Here is a 24,570-nt window from a genome sequence, read left to right on the forward strand (position 1 = left end):
TATAATAGCAGCCCTAGGTGTAAGACGTGTTATAATTTAGTGTAGCTTCTTTGAGAGCATATGAATATACAGTGACCGGCCACTTCATTAAGTACACTTCCTTGTATCTACACTCGTTGTCCAATTCATCAGCTCCACTTACTATGTACATACACTTTGTAGTTGTACAATTACATCCTGTGGTCTATCTGTTTCTCTGCATACTTTGTTAGCCCCCTTTTACATGTTTTTCAATGGTCAGGACCCCCCACAGGACCGCCACAGAGCAGGTATTATTTGGATGGTGGATCATTCTCATCATCTGTTTGTGTTGCACTGTTTCTTTTATCACCTTTAACACAGTTGTCACTGCTGGACTAAGAATAGTCCACCAAACAAAAATATCCAGCCAACAGCATTGTGTGGGCAGCATCCTGTGACAAAGTGTGCAGAGAACAGATGGACTACAGTCAGTAATTGTAGAACTACAAAGTGCACATATATGGTGAGTGGATCTGATAAAATGGACAATGAGTATAGAAACAAGGTAGATGTACTTACTGAAACGGCCAGTCTGTGTATGCTCACTGAGCCCTGGATTCCCCCCCTTATAAAAAGGAAACACCAACTGTAAAGTATTGCTGCAACAATGTCAAAACAATGTGATGACACAGATTTTTGCCGAATAGCGAATTTTAGATGCTGACGCATCACTCCCAGGCCAGCTGAGCCTGAAGAGCTCCACAGAGGACTTAGCTAATACTGCACTTTGCAAACCAGACAAAAATGAATCTTAAGGAAGAGACAAAAAAACACCCCAACACTAAACAATATGTGACATATAATAACATATATGTCAGAAGTTAACTGCTGAGGTTGAAAAGACTGCTGCTAAAAACAGTCTTACAGTTACATTATCTTACAGTTGCCCCTATACTACAGAGCCTGTTTTAAAGCGATAGTTCAGCGAATAATCTACAAGACCACAAGGCTAATGTAACTAACAAGTAATGCAAGCTTACAGACCAGTAATTAGCACTGTGCAAACTGCATGCCTAAATCACACATTTAACTCAATTCGAACATTATAATGTTATAATGACTAGCTTTCTGACTAGATTTTCTGACACTATAGGATAGTGTTGTCTTTAAAAATGGAAAAAAAACAGACAAAATTGACTTAAGATGCTTTGACCTCCGTCCATTTAACTAGAGCTCAGGTAAACATTTTAAAAATTAGCTTTTTTGCCAAACTATCAGCTGTTGGTTAGTTAGCCACACTCTCTCCACTGAACCTGACCCTACCTCTTTGACCTGGTGCAGGTGTGCAGGATTGTGGCTGCAGGTCCGGTGGCTGGTGATGGGGGATTTGTGGTGGGTGATGGTGATGATGGAGCCGGGGGTCCCATGGCCATGCAGGGAGTTCTGTCTCTGGGTGGTGGTGGAGGAGCAGGGCGGGACAGGGTGCGGGAGTAAAGAGAAGCTGCGGGTCCGGCCAGCTGAGGAAGAGCAGGAGGCCGAGGAGGCGCGGCAGCCCTGAAAGAGACGGCAGCAGTAGCAGCTCGAGTGAGAGGGCCCACAGTTGCCCTCGAGGACACACACGGGCCCTCGACTGTCACCCCACTGCCCCGTCACGCATGAGGGCATCTTCTGCTCGACAGGACCCAACAGAGCAGCCTCACACACAGGGAGGGAGGGAGGGAGGAAGGAATGGAGGGAGGAAAGGGGTGGAGGAAGTAACATGGAGAGCGAGGGAGAGGATGAGCCAGGAATATGAGAAGAGAGAAAGAATGTGCTATAGAATGTATTACGCCTCCAGGGAGCAGTGTGGAAACAAAGGATGCCATCACAGCTCAAACAAAATACCTCCATCATTTTAACTTTCTCTAACACGCACAAAAATACAAGTACAAAATTCGGAGCTCTCCTTCCTGAAAACAACCACAATATCTAACAACAGACATTTTGTGCATTAGCGCTACTCATTTCAATATTTCCACATCTTTTCTATGCAGCCGCACCAAAATCGATATATCAATCTGTTTAGCTGACGAAAACGTATCTAGGCCGAGTCTGAACAAATGTGCATAGAAACCCCTGTGCAATTTGGAGAGTGCTGCGAAAAAGAACTCACTCTAAAAGCCATTTCAAAAATGTTTAGTATGTATAAAGGATAAGCACAATCTTCACACAGAAAAGTAGAAAATGAACAGGAATGAAGATTCACCAAAAAAGCCTGAGTTCATGGAGACTGTAAGCATTTGTCTGAGGCCTGACAGAGCTGCACTGCCTCAGTCTAATAAACAGTCCATTACAGTTGCAGTCCTATATTTGAGGCAAGAAAAAGGTTGCATAAGCCAGAGATTAGATAATCTAACACCTCCCAATGTACCTCGACAAGGCTGTGAACAGACCTTTTAGGTGTTACCAGTTTATTAATAATTGTACCGAACTGCCAGTTTAATAATAACTGTGTCCAGAGTCATTGGCCATTTTATTAGGTACACATACCATATACGTGCTTTAATTACCGACTGTAACCCAAATGTTTCTGTGCACCATTTATTTTTAGCTACCCCCTACATCACCAATCAATAAAGAGCGACCACAACAGGACCAGTGCTGACCAGAACATGTACAGAGTACTACCCAAATAGTATCTGGACAGTGGTCTGTTTCCATTGATGGATGGGGTAGAGGGTGGCTGATAAATTGTGCAGCAAAAGATGAGCTACAGTCAGTATTTGTAAATCTACAACAGGCATCTACAGTACTGAGCAAAAGCTTTATTTAAATTGTTTTATTTTAAGTTATTAATTTTTCAGCATCAGCAAAAAAATCAGAAAACATTTTAACAGAAAATTACATAGAAGCTTCAACAACTAAATATAACATCAAATTAAAAATGTATTTATTGTGTCCATGCTTTGCCTTTATTAGAGCTTCCATTCTTTTCCAGATGCTAGTTTTAAGTTTTTCAAAGAAGTCTGCAGGGACTTTCTTCACACCTGCAAAGTTCAGACTTAGACATTGGTAGTATTTTTTGCTTGTCAGGATCCAAGTAATCCTGAACACATTCAGTGATGTTTGTGACAATGAGTGATTTACACTCAGTCAAATTCATCAGCTCCACTTACCATGTGTGTGCACTTTGTAGTTGTACAGTTATATCCTGTGGTCTATCTGTTTCTCTGCATACTTTGTTAGCCCCCTTTTACCTGTTTTTCAATGGTCAGGACCCCCATAGGACCACCACAGAGCAGGTATTATTTGGGTGGTGGATCATTCTCATCATCTGTTTGTGTTGCGCTGTTTTTTTAACACCTTTTAACACAATTGTCACTGCTGGACTGAGAATAGTCCACCAACCAAAAATATCCAGCCAACAGTGTTGTGTGGGCAGCATCCTGTGACAAAGTGTGCAGAGAACAGATTTATTTCCTTTTATTTCCTTTTCTCAGTAACCGCTTCTTGACAGCTACACTATATATACAGCTATACTGTATATGAAAGGTGTACCTGAAAAAAATGTAGAAACAAGGTAGATCCACCATACTGTCAAATCAGTATAGGTAATGTAAAATGTGGGATGTGCAACAATGTGGGAAAGCAAGAATGTGCATTTGGAAGTTACAAATAAGGCTTCACTTTTTCACCACAAATCCCTTACACATATCAGATACAGCAAAACAAATTCAGAGATTAAATGGCCATGATAAAGGCTTCTGCAGTCTCATGAGTACACTGCTGGCTTCTCTCGATAAAGATGTACTAACAGATACAAAATACTGAATCATTTTTCCTCTACCAGCTTTAGAAACATCAGCATAATGATTCATATGCCCACTAAGTATAAACAATGACTGTAAAAGGCACCTTCAAGCCCTGTATGCTGGTAAACAAATATTTCGATTGACATGTGACAGGCCTGCTTCAGTGAAAGGGAATTTTTAATGTGTAACTTAACAATCCACCACAGTGAAAGTGAATGATTAATGTTTAACTCTGCAGAAGTTAAACATTAAATAATAATTTGGCACTCGTGACATGGAATGCAGACTTCATTCATGCATTCATCCTTTCATTAGTTTAATGCATAAAAATGTGATGGATTAATTCTCCAGAGCCATACTACTATCATACTCCATTCCAAGTACAGGAATAACACATGAAAAAGAGGTAACAAAATATGGAACAAAACTATGCAGTCATACTTGGTGCATTCATAGCTCTAGTTCAGCTCATCAGTATCTTTCATTTATTTACTCAAGCAGAAGGCAGAACTGTGGTACAGCACTAAACCAGCTACATATTCAACAAAAATTCAGTTTGGAAGCAAGCAAAACACAGACTGTGAACAAAACAGAATTTATCATCTGTCTTTCAAAGTGTTGTTCAGGGCAAACTGACAAGATCTCAACTGCTGTGAAGAAGTGCATCTTCAGCAAACTGCCCCACATTCAGCACAGGAAGACGGGTAGAATATCCTTGAAAATACCCTTGAATTACAAGATTGCTGAGGCAGATTGCCAAAGTGACAAAGGGGTCAGAGGAAAAGGAAACAGAGGGAAAAAGAGAGACAGAGACAGACGGAAAGAGGGAGATATGAAGGAGACGAAGCAAAGTGGATTGCACTGTAACAAACTGGGTTACCTTGGCACTGCTATCTGAGTGGCGACGAGCACAGAGCTGGAGCTGGGTCATCCACAGCTGCCGCTCACACGCATCACGGGCTGCACAGACACACAGCACACATATCAGTATCATCCCTATAACTTCTATGTACTTACTGTCTGTCTGTGGCAAGGTCATACTGCAAAAAACCTAACTCATTCCCATAATAATTTACAGTATTGTGCAAACGTTATTGACCACTCTTTATTTATTTCATTTCCAATCAAAACAACCACTAAGAGCAAGTTCTCCTTGTGTATTATTTTGCATGATACAAAATATTTTTAATATTTTAAAAATATATTTTAGACCAAAATCTTAACTCAAAACTACTGCAAAACAAGTTCTCAGGCATCAGGCAACATGTTCATAACCTTTTCTTAGAATAATTTTATTTGATGTAGCTTTCAGACACATTAAACGCTTTAGACACTTGGTTGCTTTCACTAATGCTGTGCACAATTCTCTTGGTAAGTTTCTATAGAATGGTGTATTTCACATTAAACCACTCTGAATTACTTTATTTACTAATTCACAACTTAATTACACTGGGATTTAGAAAAATCAATGGAATTATTCTTTAATGTCGAAATTACAGTAAGGTAACACTGTAGTATTGCAATGTTAATAGTGGTCATGTGCCGTACCTGCAGTGCTCATTGGACTCTGAACACAGAAGAACAGAATGTAACTTCCCTGGTTATTAATATAGAAGTTACAGTAAATGTGAGCATTTCCAGCTTCAAGATGACAGCAAGATATTAAATCTTGCCTGAAACACAAAAACTCAATCTGAGGCATAGCTCTAGCCCAGGGTCAGACCAGAAAAGTGTGAAATGAGAAAAGCGGCACCTGAAGATTGTCGCTGCAGAACAGCCACAGTGGGAGTGGAGCGGTGGGTGACCCCTGCAGCGAGGCGCTCAAATCACACTGCATCACGCTAAAAGTGTAAGAGCCATTTCCCTGCTCTTAACTAGCAAGCCATCTAAGACCGCTTTTTGTTATGCAGGAATGTTTTCTTTTTCATAAGCAGTTCAACTGAACAGTTGAGGTAATGTATGTAACATAAGAACTCAAAGATTACAATAGGCTTAATGTAGTATACTGAGAAAGACGGGAGGAGACAGAATGAAAGACAGACTGAACGAAAGTGGGACCTGTTTTAACTGAGAGAAAGAAAGGGGTCAGGACGACCGCAGCTGGTAGCACAAAAGAAAGGAATGAGAAACACATAGAGAGGCATATGTTCCAATGAAAAGAGAGAGAAAGCTTGCCCCAGGTAACAGTGCTGATAAAAGGAAGCAGTGTTTAGAAGATGGCAGACAGAGAATAAGTCTAAAGACATGAGCAGAGAAGAAAGAGAATGAATGACAGCAGATAAAGAAATCTGATCTGAGGTGGCACAAGGATAGAAGGATCAGAACAGAGGAAAGTGAATATGATGCAGCCCAATAGGAGAGAGTGTGTCAGAAAGAGGGAGAGAAAAGCAGGGCACAGCAGAAGTAGTCAGATGGAGCAGAGATTGAGCAGTCGTTCATTCTTTTACCTCTCAGCTTGAAGAGCTCTCCGTTAGCAGCATAGACCGTGAACATGAAAGGAAACTCATCACTCAGGGCCACTGAAGAGCCAATCAGAGGCAAGGAGCCTCGAGGCTTCTGGTTCTTGCTCTGCTCATTTAAGAAGTACTGCAGCTGACCGAGCTCAGGGTCCAGCACAAAATATCTGCAGAAGGCAAGACAGAAAAAGAAGGACAGAGAGGAGGCATAACGCTGTATTCCACTGTTTAGAACACTTAATGGTAATTAGTAACATTAAGTTAAACCGCACAATATATACTTTTTTCCACACTTTGTGTTAAATAGAAGAGTTTAATGTAGTATACAAACACTGCACATGTGGAGAGTAAACTGCCAGGTTTAAATTCATTTTTTTTGTGATGTCACATAAGCCATTTACACATATCTGCCTATCCGGTTTGATGCAGACAACACAGTACCAACCACGTGTCCACCTGTGGGCTGGGAGACTACCAGGTTGACCCTAGAAACGGCCAATGTGAGACGGTCATTCAAAAGGGTTAATCCCTGCAAAGCTCCAAGGCAGTACAGTATGCCCTCAGGGTGTGCGCTGATCAACTGTCAGAGGTGTTCACCAGCATCTTCAACCTCTCCCTAAGTCAGTCCCTCGTCCCCACTCCCTTCAAGGCATCCAATATCATTCCTGTCTCAAAGAAACCAGCCCTGTTACATCATGAAGTGCTTTTAGTGACTAGTCGAAACCCACATCTCTCTTCAGTTTGTATACAGACCAAACAGGGCCACAGATGACACAATCGCTTTGGTGACAAACACTGCTGTTACCCACCTGGACAAAGGGAATACATATGTGAAAATGCTCTTCATTGACTACAAGTCAGCATTCAATACCATCATCCCCTACAAATTTGTCTCTAGGCTCATTGCTCTTGGACTGGAGACCTCCATCTGCAGCTGGATATTCGACTTCCTGAAGGGAAGGCCCCAGGTGGTGAGAATCAACAGCCATACCTCCTACCTGCTGTTCCTCAACACTGGCACACTGTGTGCTCAGCCCCCTCCTGTACTTCCTGTTCACTTACAACAGTGCTGGAAAGCACAGCTCCAAGATCATCATTAAGTGTGTGGACGACACAGCCATCCTGGGCCTCATCACAGACAACAACAAGACGGCCTACAGAGAGGAGGTGAAGTCACTGACCAGCTGGTGCCAGGACAACAACCTCTCACCGTCAGTAAAACTAAAGAGGTGATCATGGACTGGACTGCATGAGACAGTTGGGGGAAGAACATCTTTCCATCCACACTGGTGGTGCAGATGCCAAAAGGCTCAGCAGCTTCAAGTTTCTCAGTGTACACATCAACAAGGGCCTCTCCTGGACACTACATGCGTACAAGAAAGCTCATCAGCGACTTTATTTCCTGAGGAGACTGAGGAAGTTTGCCAAGAACACCATTCTCCTCGCAAAGTTCTACAGGTGTACCATCAAGAACTTGCTGATAGGCATCACAGTCTGGTACGGGAACTGCTCTACCCACAGCCGCTAATCACTATAGAGAGCGGTGGAGGCAGCAAAGCACATCACTGACAACAAACTCTCAGCCATTCAGGATATCTTCCAACAGCTGTGCTTGCGGAGGGCACACAACATCATCAAGGACTACAGCCACCCAGTACGCAGGCTGTTCTCCTTGTTACCGCCTGGCAGATGATACATAAGCATGGCTGCATATACCACCAGTTCTAACTACCAGTCCACCATGCTCCTCAAATCATATTCTAAATATTCCTGTCTGCACTGTCTACTGATCACTGCACTGTTTACCTAAAAATGCACTAGCAACCATGACTGCTCCTACATTATACCTAATGTTCCACATTATTGTATACACTCGTCACTTTTACTTTTTCCACACTTATCCGCATTTTCATATATGTTAATAGCTTAACATTCTATTTATATATCTTACTCCATTTTTATTTTTTAATATGTTTTGACTAGTGCACTTATTGCTGACTTGTTCTCTTATTCAACACATTTCCTTGACCTTGTGCTAACCTACCCTATCGCTGCTGTAGGAAAAAAACCTTGTATCTTCGAAAAGGTAACTTTACAGGACAAGGGAAAACATTCTTAACCTTTAAAAGAACTGTAGAAATATTTTTTCCAAGTAATTTTGGAGCATTTCCGTTGGTCCATTCATCATGAAATTTTGACACAACATAAGGGTCAACTGCCTTTTTTATATGATGTCAAAAAATGAAAAATGACAAAAATGCAGATACAAGATTTGGTCCCGACAGCAGCGATATGAATAATAAACTGAACTGAACTATTCAGCATATGGGTCCCTTTACAATTAAACATGTGGAAGAGAGCAGATGAAGTACGAGTTACTTACTAGTGTGATGAGAGAGAGAAAAATGAAAGCTTACAAGAACTACAGTCGTATGCAAAACACCCCAATCAATATCTATGTTTTGTTGATATTCTAAGTAAAAAAACAGTTAATACATCCTCCACAGACAATACACTTAAATATGGCATTTTTCTACACATTTTACTGCATGATTTCTATTTATTTGAATATAACATATTACAATAAAAGAAAATATTAAATATAAAATATGCCATAACTTTTGTGCAGGCCCCTTTTTTACGTTTAGTTTTTTTTTTTTTCCTCCAAGATGTTAAATGAACAATAATTGTGTATTAAAATGTACAGACATTTGTTCTCTGTAGAAGATGTGTTAACTGATCTTCACGTCAACTAACCATCGAAAATATCATCAAAATATGTCATTTGACCAGGGACACCCAAGCTTTTGCATACAACTGTAAGCTGGACTGATTACTAAGTCATACAAGTGCTTCCAACCAACTACCATCACAAGTTAAATTTAAATTAAGTTAAATTAATCATTCAGTAAAAAATTATTTTATACAATCTCCCCCTTGCTCTAAATGTAGCGGATTGACCAAATCATGTTTAGTGTCCAAGGGTCGCATTTTTTGTTTTGAACTTAAACCACAAGATTAATTATAGCTAATAAGTAATGAAACTGCAAACTGCACATCTAAATCATCATATAATCATCTCAACTGAGTTGTTAAGTAACCTCAAATACATTTTTATAGATAATAGCATGCCATACAGTGTCAGAAACCACATAAGCAAATCAATTTAAGATTACTTAACGTGTCACAGTTTGAGGCAAGCTTGTGATGATTCAGGTATGCAGCTTACAAGATGCTAACTGGTGAGGTGTAAGCTTCCACTACTCGCTAGCTACATTAGTCTCCAGTGCAAAACTAAATAAGTTTGGAGACCACACATCTTGGTTGACCAGTTACATTTGCGGTAAGTGGAAAACTGTATGAACCTGATTTTTTGCCAAAACGTTCACTTTAGTATTCCTTCCATTATCAGTGAACCATGACGCATCACATCTGACTTCCCTTAGATGACCTAAAAAGAGGCAGTAAGAAGTGGTAGCTCCTAAAAGACCAGCTTATTCTTCTTGAGTATTATAATGCAGCATCCTGGAGTCGAATGCTGAGATGTACTTTACACCATATAAAACCAGTACATAAGGGGAGAAATTTAAAACAACTCAAATCCTCCTTTTCAATAAACCAATAATAAATGAATAAACTGCAATATAATGTCTAAATACAAAAAAACTAAATGCAATAAATTACTTAAAGTAAGACATTTGTTATATCTGAAATAAAGTGGGGGAAACCTGAGTTAAGACGTCAAGTCAGTATATGTCTTGTCACATGCCATGAAAACTCACATCAAAGTCAGGGTCAAAACAAAGCTGCTGTCTGTCACACAACATGGATGATGTTGCTTGTCTGACTTAATTAAAACACAGAATAATTACTAAAGATGGCACAATGCCACTTTTTCTTTTCTGTTACTGATTCTGAAACCTTAAGTGTCGGCCAATACTGACAGCAATCCGATATTTCTTACCTTAAAAACATCTAAGATTTAAAAAGAGATATTTTTAATTGAAGCACTCTTCATCTTCAAACTACTCAAACTGTTTACTACCCCTTTCATTACATCATTACAGGACAGGATCAGATTCAAGCTTTTTCCCTTTGATATCCCATCCAACATTTTCTGGTCCAATACAGTTACCCGGTATTTGATCAGTGCCATGTCTAATAATTACCTTTTAAATTTTTAGGGTTAGTTGTAATTATGTTTTTCATTTGATTTTTGATTTCCCATTCAATAAAAGTTCATTTCATCTCTTCTGGTCACAGTGCCAGTCCACATCCACACACACAGCCACTAGTAAAGTCCAGCTTGTGTATGAGTAAACGTGTGGGGTATTTGGGAGACAGTGCAGTAAGCGTATAACGCGCTGATCTTTGGGCTCATTATATGGCTGGCTGCTTTCCCCATCGATTGCAAGGCAAGGCAGCGTCGAGAAGAGAACATTAAGGGGGTGAGGGATTTCCTATCACAGATGAGTCATAGTCTCTCCCAGATGAAAGGAGCGTAACTAGGACTGCGCTGCATTCACTCATGCAGCATGCAGAGCCATGAAATCCCCACCTTCACACAAAACAACAAACCGCCCCACTATGAATGAGAGGCTGGAGGCTTATGCGTGTTACATATTTGCATGTACGTCTAGTGGGTGTCCACCACTGTCAACATTGATTCACAACACTTTACTAATAAACTAATACTTTGGCCAAATGAAAGCCTGCACTTAAATGTATTCAGCATATTAAGACACTGTGTCCTGATTCCTAAATAAATAAGAAAAAGCACATGTATAGAGAATAGGGGTGGGCAATATAATGATATTTTATTGATATTGTGATAAATAATGTCCCAAGCATACTATGGATATCGTCAGTACCTAAACAACACTGAGAAACTGCATGCTTTACTATGAAGAGAGCACAATGAGTCTTGTTTAAATAGATTTAATGCAATGCAGCATGTAAAACGTGAATAAAAAATATTGTAACGTTGCTCAGTTTTGGAAAAGTATTTTTTCAACGATGCATTTTTGTTTGTTTGTTTTCGAACGTAGGAAATCAAAATATTTTATATTTTTTCCATATCTCCCAGCCCTAATAGTGAGCATATATTATGATATAATAGAGCATAATTGTGGATTACTGTTGAAAGGCTATGCATCAGGCTAACCTACCTAAAGACCGAGCAGTTCACAGTCACGAATGCCTACTGATAAGACTCAGCGGGCAAGTTAGGCACGAACATGTTTGCGTAGGGAGAAGTGGACATTAAACTGTAAAAAAACTGTCTGCTGTTGTATCTACCTTTCAGCGTGGCTATATTGACAGCATTAAGGGCGATAACTGGATAACTGGTCGATTCCTCACTGATGCTTTGAGGAAACGGAACAGGACGGATGAGAGGAGAAATGGCTCAACGTCTACAAGCAACGTCGACATCATCAAAACATCGAAACACTCGGGCTGACCGCTGTAAAAGTTCAGTCAGACAAAGTGAGAACCAGTCACAGAAACGAGTGAACTACCTGTTTTGCCAGCCTTGCAGCAAATTCGTGTATTTGTTGAGAACTCCCTCCAACTGCCGCTTGTGGCTTTGGGACGGGCTCCCGCTTCCACGTCCGGGACTAGGAGAGCTGCTCCTGGCCGCCCTCGGTGAGCTGTTCCCCGGCCTCGCTGTGGGCTTCCCCCGCTCCGCTACACTCCTACTGCTCCCGCAACGCGACACTCCACATGCTCTCTCCATTGCTCCAAGCTCACAGTTACACGACGAGACGACTCAAAACTGACATTGCGATTTCAAAAACAAACCAACAGGAGAGTCCAGGGGAAAAGCAGCTGCTGGACGGCAACGCGCTGCAGAGTAGAGGCTCGTCTGTGATTGTTTCGTGTTGTGTGGGACTCCCTCAGTCTTTCCAGTGGAATGGCTGAGCTGGAGCTGAGAGGACGTTTCAGCCCCGCCCCCTCCTCCACTACACCCACAGCCTCAGCTCTGCTCAGCGCTCAAGAAACCCGAGTCTTCACAAGTTTTAATCTCATGGAATTAAACAATATATCTTCTTGATGTGAACTGAAACACTGGTTATACGTTTGGGCTACTGCTGCTTTCCAAGGATGTAGGATAATGTAAAAGACTTTCTCATAGAACACATGAAATATGCATATGGTGATTTGTGGAAAAGTGGGAGATTTTTAGTCACTTTGCTTGCTGTAGGCCTAATTTCTGAGCATTCCTTGTATTGCATTTTTATTTAAATTTTTTATTTGTTTCTTTACTAAAGGTATGTCTTCTTATGGTAGTCTTCTTTATTGTAGGGATTATGACCCTTACTAAAGAAAATCTACAGTAATACTACAGGCATTACTACAGGATTTTTATAAAAACCTTACTGTAAATTCGGACAATCACGATATTATACTATAGTATAAGACGGCACCTCAGAAATATCATTGGTGATGAACACACAGCTATTCTACTTAGAACTGCACATTTTTGCACAAGCCACACTTGTGCATATTTATTGAGTTGAGTTGTGTTGTATTTATTGTTGTTGCTGTTGTTGTTTACAGTTGTGGATGTCTGTGTTGTTGTCAGTATTTTATTACACTGTGTGGTATATTTGCATGTCATGTGGTCATATTTCTTTCTACCTTGTAATGCGTGGTCAGAAAGAAATAAGACTATGCAAAATTATGTGTGTTCATTGTATACTTGTCTGTGGTTGTGATGACAAAGTTCTTTTTGATCGTGACTATCATAGTAATTATATAACACTGTAGAAAAAGGTATTACTAAAGACTCTTTTTGTAAGGGGAGACATACTTCATCACAAACTTTTAAACAAAATTCTAAGAGTGTAATAACAGTATCAGGGTATGATACTGGCATTACACCAGTACCATACTCTATGTAAACATTTACTTTTAAAATGAGTGTGAAAGGGTTTTAAGAGAACAAGGAGAAAGCGGAAGTTGTTGCAAACTATTTCTTTTCAACTATAATTGAATTCAACTTTAAGTCAAACCACTCTCTCTCCATCCACCCACACACACAACAAGCTAAATATATTACCACTCTATAAAAGCTTACATGAAGGCTCATCACATAAAGACACCCTAGAGAAATAGTGCAGGTACTGCAGGCAAAGTAGCATGACTCATTGGCTATTTGGACTAGGGGTCAATTTAAAAATGTGGGTTTGTATGAATGAGGAAAAATATAAAGAAAAAACAGCTTGTGACTAAACTTTATGTTTAGCATCTTATTTTTTCTTTTTGTTATTTTTCTTGTTGTTATTTGATTTAGTCTTTTAGTCTATAAGCACCTAGGGTATACATCATGGCAAATGTTAAAAATATGAATTTTAATGTTTGCCTTCTTGATATATATATATATATATATATATATATATATATATATATATATATATATATATATATACACACACACACATATGCTATAGCTTGCTTTTATAGCATGATTCACATCAGCGTTCAGTTTAGGGTTGATTTTTAACCCACAATGTTATGACACGTCCCACAAAATCCGGCGAAAAAAAACTACAACTCCCGATATGCTTTGCCTGAATCACGTTGATGACGCAACTTCAAGTGGCCGAGCACGTTCAATCCCACTCTCTCCCCCCGATAAGCAAGTACAAAGCCGGTTTTGCGCTTAGTATCTGCTTCAGTATTTTCTCTTTTTAGTAGGAAATATTTGCTATGGCTGCACCGCTGAAAGTTTGTATCGTAGGGTCAGGAAACTGGTGAGTACAGAGCGTCTGTCTGCAGATGGAGTCCCTCTCTATCACACCGTACCACTGAGACCACACTTGCATAGCTAGCACTGGAGAACATGCGTCTACTCTTGTACTCTTGTCTCGGTTAAAGAAACGCTAACTTGGACTGAGTGTTGCAGATCTTGTTTTTTCATCCTAAGTCATACTGTTTTCTGTTAGGTATAAAGACCACACCTTCTGCAACGCTTCAGACTCTGACCAATCAACTTGCAGAAAGAGAGAGAAAGGCGGTTATATTCAGTGTTGTCTTTGAGAGCTGCATTAATTACCCTGTCTAAATGCAAAAAAGAACAATGCATTCGTATTTGGAGGAGATGGCATTAATCTATTCCTGCATTTAGGGGCTCTGCAATTGCAAGGATCATTGGCAACAATGTACAGAAAATCCAGCGCTTTGCCACCACAGTCAAGATGTGGGTGTATGAGGAAAATGTAAACGGTAGGAAGCTAACTGACATCATCAACACAGACCATGAAAACGTCAAATACCTCCCAGGTTACAAACTTCCAGACAATGTGGTAAGAGTCCAATGTTATTTCCATTCAAAAGTTTCAGTCTTATGATAGTCCTGCTATTTTAGATTGTTCTATAATCACATCAAGTGTAACTGTAAATGTAACTGAGCTCTTGGCTGATCAATATATGCTGTAATGGGATATGGCTTACTGCAGAAGTATTAAGGAGTAACCCTCTTAATGGCACTCTGTCTGCAGGTTGCAGTGCCTCAGCTGCGAGATGCTGCTGAAGGAGCAGACTTACTGGTCTTTGTGGTGCCACATCAGTTTATCCGAAAGCTGTGTGATGAGATGGCGGGCTGTGTTTCTCGGAAGGCCCGTGGAATTACTCTCATTAAGGTGAAGAACATATCCTACTGCAAATGTTATGCCCTATTTGGACATTTTTAGTGGAACATTCATTAAATTGTGGAGAAGACATCATAATTTTGTATTTTAAAGGCTTAGATGTAAGGCTGTTTTCATCCAGTGTTTAACAGGTATAGGGCAGACTAGAAGAGCCTCATTGGCTCTCCAGAAAAAGACTGGCCAGACACACCAGACACCCTTTCCTTTGAAGTGACAAGTGCTCAGGAAGCACCTGATGCCTCATGCACATCATGTCCTGTTGAAACTACAAGGAAATGTCTATCAAATTAGTATGAAAACAAAAGACCATATGGTTTTTCTAAAATGATTATAAAAGAAGCAGTGTGAATGGATTTCACAAGGTTTAAACGTCTGAAAGTTAAAATGTCTGATAATTTTGTCATGAGCATTCTCTTTCATTGTTATTGTCAGTTTGTCTCTCTTTATGCTTTCCTCTGTATGTTCCTGAGCTATCATATTTGACTCAGTCTGAACTGAGGAATGGTGTAGGAAGATTTGGCTGTGTGTCTGTTTGGGGCTTGTTGAGAGTGCACCATATGTGAGCACCACTCATGAGTATCAAGTAGGGACTTCTGGCTGCCTGGCAAGCTGCTTGTTCTCTGTTCTCTGTTTATTATTTTTTTTTAGCCTTGGTTTCTCTCTCCTTGTTACTCTCTGCTTGTCTTTGCTCATTGTTTTTTTCAGTCACCATGTGCTGTTGGTGAAGATATGACATTTTTCTGTTGACCATGACATATCTTTTGTTTTGTTAAGGTTTCTGCTTTCCTAGCTTTTGGTTGGTCATAATCATTTTCTTCCCAGTTCTCATTTGCGTTTTCCGCTGTCATGCTTTATTATTTTCTTGCTCTGATGGTCCTCCTTATTTCACGAGTCATTAGGCTAAGAGCTCCTTCAAGATGTTCTTCTGAACAGCTGTAGTTTCTGACTTAACCCCTCTGCGACGTCCGGAGCTATATTTGGAAAAAATACAAACCTCCTTTTAATAAACCTTTTAATCTTTTATTCTTTTTAGGGCATTGATGAGGGACCTGAGGGACTGAAACTAATCTCTGACATCATCAGGGAAAAGATGGGCATTGATGTCAGTGTTCTAATGGGGGCCAACATTGCTAATGAGGTGGCAGCTGAGAAGTTCTGTGAAACTACTATTGGTAAGAGAAGAACCTCAGTTACCAAGTTTTACTTAGAATGACCTGGTCCAGTGCTCCACCTCAGTGTAATTAACCTTGCTTTTTTGTGGGATAGAGTACTTCTTCAAACATAAAGCAAACCATTTCATTTGAATTACTTGAATGTAATTTATAAACAGTGGGAAGCAAAAGTCTGATACCACTAATGAAAAGGCTTCTATTTTCCATTCTTACTTAACTTAATACAACGTTACAAATTATATTATCAGTATTATCACAATTTGAGTGAAAAGTAGAATCTATGAAACACTTGCATGAATTTCAGAATTTTGTAGTGTTTGCCTCCCTTTTGATTTAATGACAGTGTGTACTCAAGCTGATGTGGACTGTGATCACCAACAGTGACAAAAGTCTCTGATAAGCAGATCAGATCCACCTGAGAGTCGTCTGAACGTGAGTTTTAATAGAAGGAATAAGACTAAAAAAAACTCTTGGTCAGTGTCACATATTTGCTTAAATTTGAATAGTGACCTAGAAACAGTGCAGGATGCTGAACGTTTCTTCTTCAAAATCTTTCTAAAAATGCAGACACTAGGGAGGGATCACATTGCAGTTTTTCTGAAGGCTAAAAAACGTGAGGTGCACTGCACAGCCTTTTTTATTGGGGTTCACACTGCGATTTTTGAAGGGTGCTTCTGGCTGTGAGTCTGCACATTGCTAAGCAACAGTAGTATCATAACGTATCTTTTAAGGATGCACATGCAGAATGCTCTGGTACTTCTCCTTTTAGAAAGTGGTCTGCTATTAACTACCAACTGTGTCGCAGCTAGCGCCATAGCAAACAAGCTAAAAGCGCCTTTTTGTTGATTTAATGCTAACTTTGATTTGTGAAATCAAACAAGTCAGGGTACTTTGTGACTGCAACTGTCATTGAAGGCCTGCATTCCTTTTGATTTGATTGATAAACAAAAAAAATGCTTGTGATGTTGACTGCTTAAAGCTGAACTTTTCCTTTAGCTTGGAGCACCTGGAGTGCGCCTCACAAAAGACAAGGTGCATAAAACACTAGGCACCCAGCCAGCAAAACACATCACTCCCTTTAAAACAATAGGAAAAAGATGCTTCCATTCTGAAAGAAATGAACAGTGTAAACCCCTTTTAAACACCTCAGTATGTAACAGCTTGCAATTACTAGTGAGAAGGAAATATCTCAGTGACCAATACAAGTAAACAGTGTCGGATATTGTTGTTTGTGCTGATCTACAGGGAGCAGGGTCTTGGAGAATGGACTACTTTTCAAAGAACTTCTGCAGACACCCAACTTCCGCATCACTGTTGTGGATGATGCTGACACGGTGGAGCTGTGTGGAGCCCTGAAAGTAAATATTAGTCATGCCTCATTTGCTGCTTTCCCAGGAGAAATCTTTCTAAGCCAGCAGGCCTCTAAAAGCAGAGCATCTGAGCTGGTGCCCATGTGGCTCATACTGCTGTTACACCCATTAAAATGCTAAATCTAGTACAGATAGTTTAGAAAGCAGTCTTAATTATTCCATCTAGTCTGTACTTTCAGTTTCATAGTTATTTTGCTCTTTAAAATACCTAGAATATTGTCTATACTAAATTAGGAATAAACATTGCTATATATTTTAATAAACAGCTTTATTTGGTGCTTGCTGTGATCATATTACATTAAAAAATTAAGTCTGTTACCTTTGTCTCTTGTTCCTGCAGGAACACTGGAGTCTCAAAACTGGTTATATAACTGTGTGATTGTATTTTAGACATTTCCTTTTTACTTTCAAAACCTCCCAACTCTCTATTTCCAGAACATTGTGGCAGTGGGTGCTGGCTTCTGTGATGGCCTGCAGTGTGGAGACAATACCAAGGCAGCTGTAATCAGGCTGGGACTGATGGAGATGATTGCGTTTGCCAAACTCTTCAGTAAAGACGATTCAGTGTCCTCCGCCACCTTCCTGGAAAGCTGTGGAGTAGCCGACCTCATCACCACTTGCTATGGTGGACGCAACCGCCGTGTGGCAGAGGCCTTCGTCAAGACTGGCAAGGTCAGAAGCAATACTTGATCATGTCTTGTCATTGAATCTTATTTAACATTTAACAAGTGTTACATTTTAGATATTTGTGCTGATCTTGAGATTTATTAGATTATGAATTTCCTTTTAGAGCATAGAGGAACTAGAGAAAGAGATGCTGAATGGCCAGAAGCTTCAAGGGCCCCTGACCTCTGCTGAAGTTTACCATATTCTCAAACAGAAGGGCCTTGTTGATAAGTGAGTGCATCTATTTTACACTGTGAGATTCAAATTTTTACCAAGTTGAAAAAAAGCATGGCACATATTTAGGCACATATAAAAAATGATGTAAGATACAGCCCACATACATTGTTTCATTCCAACACTGGTACACAAGAACAATTGAAGCTACACTATGTACATTTTGGGGATGTCCTCTCTGGTGGAAATTGCATGCATGCATGTGCAGACGAATATTTTGTAATGTCGCTTGTTATTTGGACTATTTCCGCGAACAAATGATTGCCAGTGCATTGAAAGAGTATTTAAAGAAAACTCAGTCAAAACTTGGTGAAGAATGTAGCTTCTGAAGTGAATTATCTACTGTTGTCGTCATATCTTCAACAGAGACCCAGACACCCAGCCAGACCTTCTTTTTGAGCCTGTACATGTGACATTAGCGAATCGTCCGAAAACCTTTTGTGAAATCCGACCCGACACTTCTGACTTTTAAATGATTTTTCAGGCTTTATCAGGCAACTCACAGTAGCCCACACAGACCATATTTTTGTGTGTTCTGTCTTTCAGTAATGCTGTTTATATCAATTTTAGCCAAAAATTGCTGTTTTAAACAAACAAAAACAAGAGCCAACTTTAAAATGTAGTGGATAAAAATATACCTGTTTCCATATGTACCTTCCTTGTAGCTACACTCATTAGCTGCTGCACCTGATGTACTTGTGAGTAGCAACAGATGGCTACAGTCAGTAATTTTGTACCTATAGAGTGCACCTAGATGGTTGAGCTACGTGCTAAAATGAGTACTGGTAAAAGGCAACTATTACATTTTGTACTTAAATATTTAAGTGTGATCTTTCTGTGCAAACTTTACCTTGTGTCCTAGGTTCCCCTTGTTCACGGCAGTGTATCAGATCTGCTTTGAGGGAAAACCAGTTCAGGATATGATCTGCTGCCTGCAGAGTCATCCAGAACACCTCTGAGAGCCTCTCAGAGATCTGCAGTCATGGTGGCTTCACCACCTTGACCACCAGCGCCTCTGCCTTCTCTCCTATGAGTAGCCTTGTCTCTCTCTCTTCCTCAGCGTTACGTACTCCATATTGAAACCCTCACTCCGGCCTTCCGATCTCCTTTGGCCCAACACTACTCCTACACTGGGGTGTTGTTCTCAGGGTTAAGTTATGAACAGGTCAGGCAGTGGCGAAATAATATATATAGTTGTTAGTTGTGTTAACATTGACTCACTAAGTTCACTAAGTACATGAATAATTTAGAGATATCTTCTAGATGGAGCATGAAGCCATACATGATATCTACTCTTGCATTGTATTTTTTTTTTTTTTCTTCAATCTTACTCTCTTTTGACTGCCCTCTTGTGGAGGGTTTATAATAACTACTGTATGAAAGATGGGAAGAACTTTAACCTTAAATGCCTCTTTTTTAATCACCACTAACAAAGCTAATGTCATATCATTTTTTCCTTCACAGCCTTGCAAATTAAAGCTGCCTAATGCAGTCTTTGTCCAGCAGGTAGTGATAACGAGCAGTTGTGGGTCAGATCCAGTGACTGTCACATTTTCCTATGTTCTGCTGAAGGCAGGGCAAGTTTGCTGCTGACACGCTCACTGGAGAAGACATTTTACACAGAAATATGCAACTTTTGGGGACCATTTTGTTGCTCAGCACATACTTTTTTCCCCTTTCTGGTCAAAGACTTTATTAGACAAGTTTAATACAGATACCCATATCACTCTACTCTGACATCCCTGTTGAACCAGCAGTATAAGATTTACCTAGACATTTTTAACCTTTTTAACATTTTTAAACTTTTTTGAAGAGCCTCAATTACTTTTACATGTTATTATATTAAAGGGGGCATTTATAATTTCTTTTAATCATACTATTTTTACCACTTTTTTCAGTGTTAAATAGACACTGCCATGTACACTACCTTTCTTCAGTTACTCTAGCAAAGGTTGAGAGAGACACATAAAGTAAAAGGGGTCAAAGTAGCTTACAAAAGAAATTAGTCCAACAAGATAAACATTTTAAGATGCCTTTAAAGCTCTTTTAAACGCTCTCCAAATAGTATTCGAGAATGGTCTGCTTGGAAAAAAATAGCTTTGATTTCTGTCATTAGTTGGTTGTCACTATAGCTCTCTGTATGTGGTATCCTCTGTTGCTCAGAAAGGGGCTAATGTTTGGTCAGTTTTGCGTTCTGCACATTATTTTAGGAAGCAAGGGAATATAGCTGTGGTTAAGTACACAATATCCGTCTTGAATTATGCTTTTTTTTGTGAGAAATGGTCAAAAATGTAATTGATCTAAAAATATTTGAGCTGGTTGTAAGACGTTACAAAATCTAGTGCGCACAAATAGATGAACACAACTAAACACCGTGTCATAGTCCTAGTACTTGATCAGCTACAGACATTGACTGATAAGTTTCTTAGTTTATAACAAGAAAGGGTTATTAATTTTCACCTGATCATGTTACTTTTTAACAACTTACAAATGAAGGGTTTCATTCCAGAACGCATTATGTCACTTTGTTGAATATTTTTTCATGATCTACATTGTTGGAAGTGAGGAAATATTAATGCTATATTATGAAGAACATTTCCTTTATTAGAGAAAAAGTCATGTCAGCTGTTACTCTTTTCAAACCTCTTCTTTACAAATAGATATACAGCATTTTGGGATAAAACTCTTCAAATTATCTGCACTTTGGTTTGATTTCAGTGTTATTTTAGTTTTAATACTTTGTGGCATAAACCTGATTTGAAACACTTTTTTCCCTTCAGGTTTATCCCCCCAAGGTCTGTGTATTATTTTCATACAGCTTTGTCTTCAGTCTACTGTGAAGCAAAATTTGTTTTCTGTCTTTTGAGTGACTATTAGGATAATCAAAGAACAGCACAGATATTTGCTCAGAGATGCTCACAAATATTTCAACACATGTAATAGCATAGTCAGAGCCAGTTAGATGTGTCTGTGTTATGTTTCCTATGCTCTGACTTCTCCTCACCCTACAGTTTTAATAGTAGTGTTTCTAGCTAGTTAATCTAAAGGTGTTAGACTTCAGTCTCTCCCTTTAGTGACTTGGTCCATGTAGCAGAGGTGTTGACTGACATAATGTACAGGTTGCTTTGTGTTGCCTTTTACGTAGCTTTTAAATCAAACCATCTTGTATTGCGTTGTCTATGTGAAAGTCAGGTTTTCTGTCCAGGTAATGTGATGTCATATGTTTATGAAGATGAAAAGTGGAATGAGTGTTGCTTGGGAGAGTAAACATTCACATTTAACATAACATTGTGTAGTTTGACTTTTTAATAAAGTTTACATAGAAAAGCATAATTAACATGCTTTACATGGTTGTAAGACTCATTCATTTGAAATGAAAATGTAGGTAATCTAAAGCAGTGTTTCAACCCTGGTCTATTAGGCACACTGCCCTGCGCATTATTGCTTTCCCTGCTTTGACTCCTCACTTCAGCTCAGTAAGTTGTTAACATGCTGATCAGTTGGATCAGGTGTGTTGGGAGCATGGAAAACACTCAAATGTGCAGGATAGTGTGCTTCCAAGACCAGGGTTGGGAAACACTGACGTAAAGACACATGAATGAGAGATATTGAAATAGTTACCATTTTTATTAAAAGGTAAACCATAATAAGCAATCCACAGATCTTGAGAACAAAAATAAAGCATACATTAAAAAGAAAGACAGCTCCCTTATAGAAGCTATACAAGTTTGTACATCTGCTGTTAGCAGAACAATTTCATTTGTCTACTGCAGCACGCACATCCCGCTTCAGTACACTGACCTCACTGAAAGCCCCTAAATTTATTGTTCTAGCTGATCTTGTTTACAATTCACCTTTTTGCTTTTACCTTTCTAGTTTTAAATAATGATGTGATGCATAAATTCCATCCATGTTAAAAATGTATCAAAACGTTTGGTAAGGAATTGACAAATACACAACATTATGCATGTTGATGAAGAGAAAATGTCTTACAAATGTTACCATTTTGAGGGGGTATATATATTTCCTATCACTATCATTCTAACACATTCATCTGATGCTCCTTACGTGAAAATGATCCTGCAGAAATTCAGAGACTTTCAGAACAAAACAGTATAAAGCACAAGTAATAAAAACCTAATGTACAGTGACTGTTCTATGAACAAATCACATATACTTTAGTTGTTAAGCTGGCTTCCAAAAGCCTCCATTATTAGGTTGTAGTTAAAAGAATTTGGAGTACCTTAAGATCACAACTGTAAATCATACATACAATAATTAATATGTTGGTTTTACCGTTGTGATACTTAGAAGAAACTCAGCCCAAACCAAGTTCAGTATAGCCTGATGCAAGACAGAATGCATCAGTCTTCCTCATCTTCATCATCACCAAACGACAGTAGACTGTTGTTCTTCACTTTCACTCCAGACTTTGTATCTTTCTTCATCTCCTCACTCTCACTCTTCTTTTTCTTCTTGCTAGAGCTAGCTGTAATGCCTTCAAACTTGTCAGAGGAGCGTTTTACAGGTTTCTTGAATATAATTTTCCCATCAGCAGGTGGTTCCTCATCTGGTGGAGATGTAAGAATATTTTAGTAATGTCTGTGCTCAAGTAATAAATGATTGCTGCATTGATTACAGTACATTACTTTAAATAAGTGATCTCCAACCCTGGTCCTGCAGAGCCTAGTTTCAACCACAATTTGCCATACCTGCTCTAGCTTATCAACCTCCTCCCAAGTCCCAAACTAGCTGGATCAGACTTCTTAGACCAGACATGTCAAGCATTTAGCGTTTACCATCATCTAACGCTCTGAATTCAGTTCATGAAGGCCTTGCTAATTAGCTGATGAACTGAATCAGGTTTGTTTAATGAGGCAGTATGCTGAAGTCTGCAGTGTTTTTGGCCCACAAGGACTGGAGCCTGACACATGTATTAGAGTTAAGTAAGAGGCAGGGCAGCACTGTCAATAGAATGAGACATTCTGGTTCTGGGGCAACTGCACATGAGCCTAAGGTCACCATGCCCAGTGCCAAGTGCACCAACCAGTACCTCTGGGAGGAGTTGAAGAGTTGTTTAATTCTGGACCACAATCATCCAGTATCAGTACCTGAGTTCATTAATGCTTCTATGTCTGAATGCAATCATATCCTCACAGCTATGTTACTTGTCGTGAAAGTCTTCCCTGAAGAGTAGAGGCTGTTACTGCAGCAGAGGATACAAACTCCCTTTTAATACCCTTTATTTTAGAAGAAATGTTGGACGAGTAAGGTGCCTACAAACTTTTAGACATGTAGGGGTCTCCAAACCTGGTCCTGGAGACATTCCAGCAGAGTTTAGTTCCAAGCTGCCCCGTCCTTTATTTATCTCTAACACATCCGGACTTGGAAACAGGCTGATTAGCTGGTGTGGTAAACTGTAGTTGGAACTAGGATCTACAGGAAGGTAGCTCTCAGTAAAAGAGTTGGAGACCACTGGTGCACATGCGTGAATCCTTGCCCCCTGCACACAGAAGGTCCTGGAGCAGGTCCAGTGGTATATAAAATATGGAAGTGCTGCTTGTTTCCCAGTCCCTAATAACTGTTCCAGGTGTAGCTAACAAATATAACTTAACTAAAGATAAGCTTTCTCATAATAAACGTTACCTGACAAATTTGTTCTGTTCCAGCTGGGAAAACTAACGTTAGCCTGGGATGTGCAGAAACACTCCAGCGCTACCACTGTGCTCTAGCTCTTTGGATTTCCTCTTATTCTTTAGCACAAATACAGCGTCACCGTGTAACGTTACCTTTCTTGGAGTCTTTAGATTCTTTTTTGATTTGCATGACCTCTTCTGCGCTCAGGTCTCCCTTCTTTAGGACCACAACTTGTGGCATTTCATCCTCCCGGTCACTGTCACCGCTGTCCTCATCACAGGTCGGCATCTGCAGTTTCTGTAACGAAACGGTCATGAATTAAAGGCCAACTCGGCTACAGTGAAACGCACTAAAGCTAAAAACACAAACAGCTTTCTTAACAGCAGCAGCGCCAGTGCTGGTTACCTTTGTCTCAACCGTTGGTCCTTCTTTGTAACCAACGTCGGTCTTGAATTTCTTCAGAAAGGAGGGCTCAGTCGGCTTCACCCACGACACGTTACCTTTTTTATTCATTGTTTAAGCCACAAAATCTGATCTAGACAAAAAAAACTGCTAACGTAGCTCCGAGTTTACATCCAAAATGGGGAAAAATCGGCCGTTCGTCTGACGTCATCAACACTCGCCAATCC

At 39.7% G+C, this 24,570-nt stretch overlaps 3 protein-coding genes across 3 annotated transcripts in view; 1 reads left to right on the forward strand and 2 right to left on the reverse strand.

Moving 5' to 3' along the window:
• osbpl10b (oxysterol binding protein-like 10b) overlaps positions 1 to 12,109 on the reverse strand; it is a 53,102-nt gene extending 40,993 nt beyond the window's left edge. The window contains exons 1-4 of the mRNA XM_036587709.1: positions 11,728 to 12,109; positions 6,200 to 6,375; positions 4,633 to 4,712; positions 1,285 to 1,515 (exon numbers count right to left, since the gene is read on the reverse strand). Coding sequence (XP_036443602.1) covers positions 1,285 to 1,515; positions 4,633 to 4,712; positions 6,200 to 6,375; positions 11,728 to 11,945 — 705 coding nt within the window. The 5' untranslated portion in view covers positions 11,946 to 12,109. The remainder of the gene's footprint in view (positions 1 to 1,284; positions 1,516 to 4,632; positions 4,713 to 6,199; positions 6,376 to 11,727) is intronic.
• A 1,692-nt stretch (positions 12,110 to 13,801) lies between these two features.
• gpd1l (glycerol-3-phosphate dehydrogenase 1 like) lies at positions 13,802 to 21,641 on the forward strand. The gene is made up of 8 exons (XM_036587722.1): positions 13,802 to 13,965; positions 14,340 to 14,517; positions 14,713 to 14,853; positions 15,896 to 16,034; positions 17,280 to 17,392; positions 17,840 to 18,076; positions 18,195 to 18,301; positions 19,167 to 21,641. The coding sequence occupies exons 1-8, from the start codon at positions 13,922 to 13,924 to the stop codon at positions 19,261 to 19,263; spliced, it is 1,056 nt and encodes a 351-aa protein (XP_036443615.1). The 5' UTR covers positions 13,802 to 13,921; the 3' UTR covers positions 19,264 to 21,641.
• Positions 21,642 to 21,935: 294 nt separating this feature from the next.
• kiaa1143 (KIAA1143 ortholog) lies at positions 21,936 to 24,559 on the reverse strand. The gene is made up of 3 exons (XM_036587770.1): positions 24,347 to 24,559; positions 24,094 to 24,238; positions 21,936 to 22,874 (listed from the first exon to the last, which is right to left on the reverse strand). The coding sequence occupies exons 1-3, from the start codon at positions 24,452 to 24,454 to the stop codon at positions 22,669 to 22,671; spliced, it is 459 nt and encodes a 152-aa protein (XP_036443663.1). The 5' UTR covers positions 24,455 to 24,559; the 3' UTR covers positions 21,936 to 22,668.
• Positions 24,560 to 24,570: the final 11 nt, after the last annotated feature.

The sequence above is a fragment of the Colossoma macropomum genome, unplaced genomic scaffold (assembly GCF_904425465.1).
Source record: "Colossoma macropomum unplaced genomic scaffold, Colossoma_macropomum, whole genome shotgun sequence".
NCBI lineage: Eukaryota > Metazoa > Chordata > Actinopteri > Characiformes > Serrasalmidae > Colossoma > Colossoma macropomum.

Bases quoted from the DNA above. Each gene is read 5' to 3' on its own strand.
- gpd1l (XM_036587722.1), top strand. From the start codon at position 13,922: ATGGCTGCACCGCTGAAAGTTTGTATCGTAGGGTCAGGAAACTG. The intron at 16,035-17,279 runs GTAAGAGAAGAA...GCTGATCTACAG, and splicing joins GTTCTGTGAAACTACTATTG to GGAGCAGGGTCTTGGAGAAT. The intron at 18,302-19,166 runs GTGAGTGCATCT...CTTGTGTCCTAG, and splicing joins CAGAAGGGCCTTGTTGATAA to GTTCCCCTTGTTCACGGCAG.
- kiaa1143 (XM_036587770.1), bottom strand. From the start codon at position 24,454: ATGAATAAAAAAGGTAACGTGTCGTGGGTGAAGCCGACTGAGCCCTCC. The intron at 24,239-24,346 runs GTAACCAGCACT...GTTTCGTTACAG, and splicing joins GACCAACGGTTGAGACAAAG to AAACTGCAGATGCCGACCTG. The intron at 22,875-24,093 runs GTAACGTTACAC...CATCTCCACCAG, and splicing joins ATCTAAAGACTCCAAGAAAG to ATGAGGAACCACCTGCTGAT.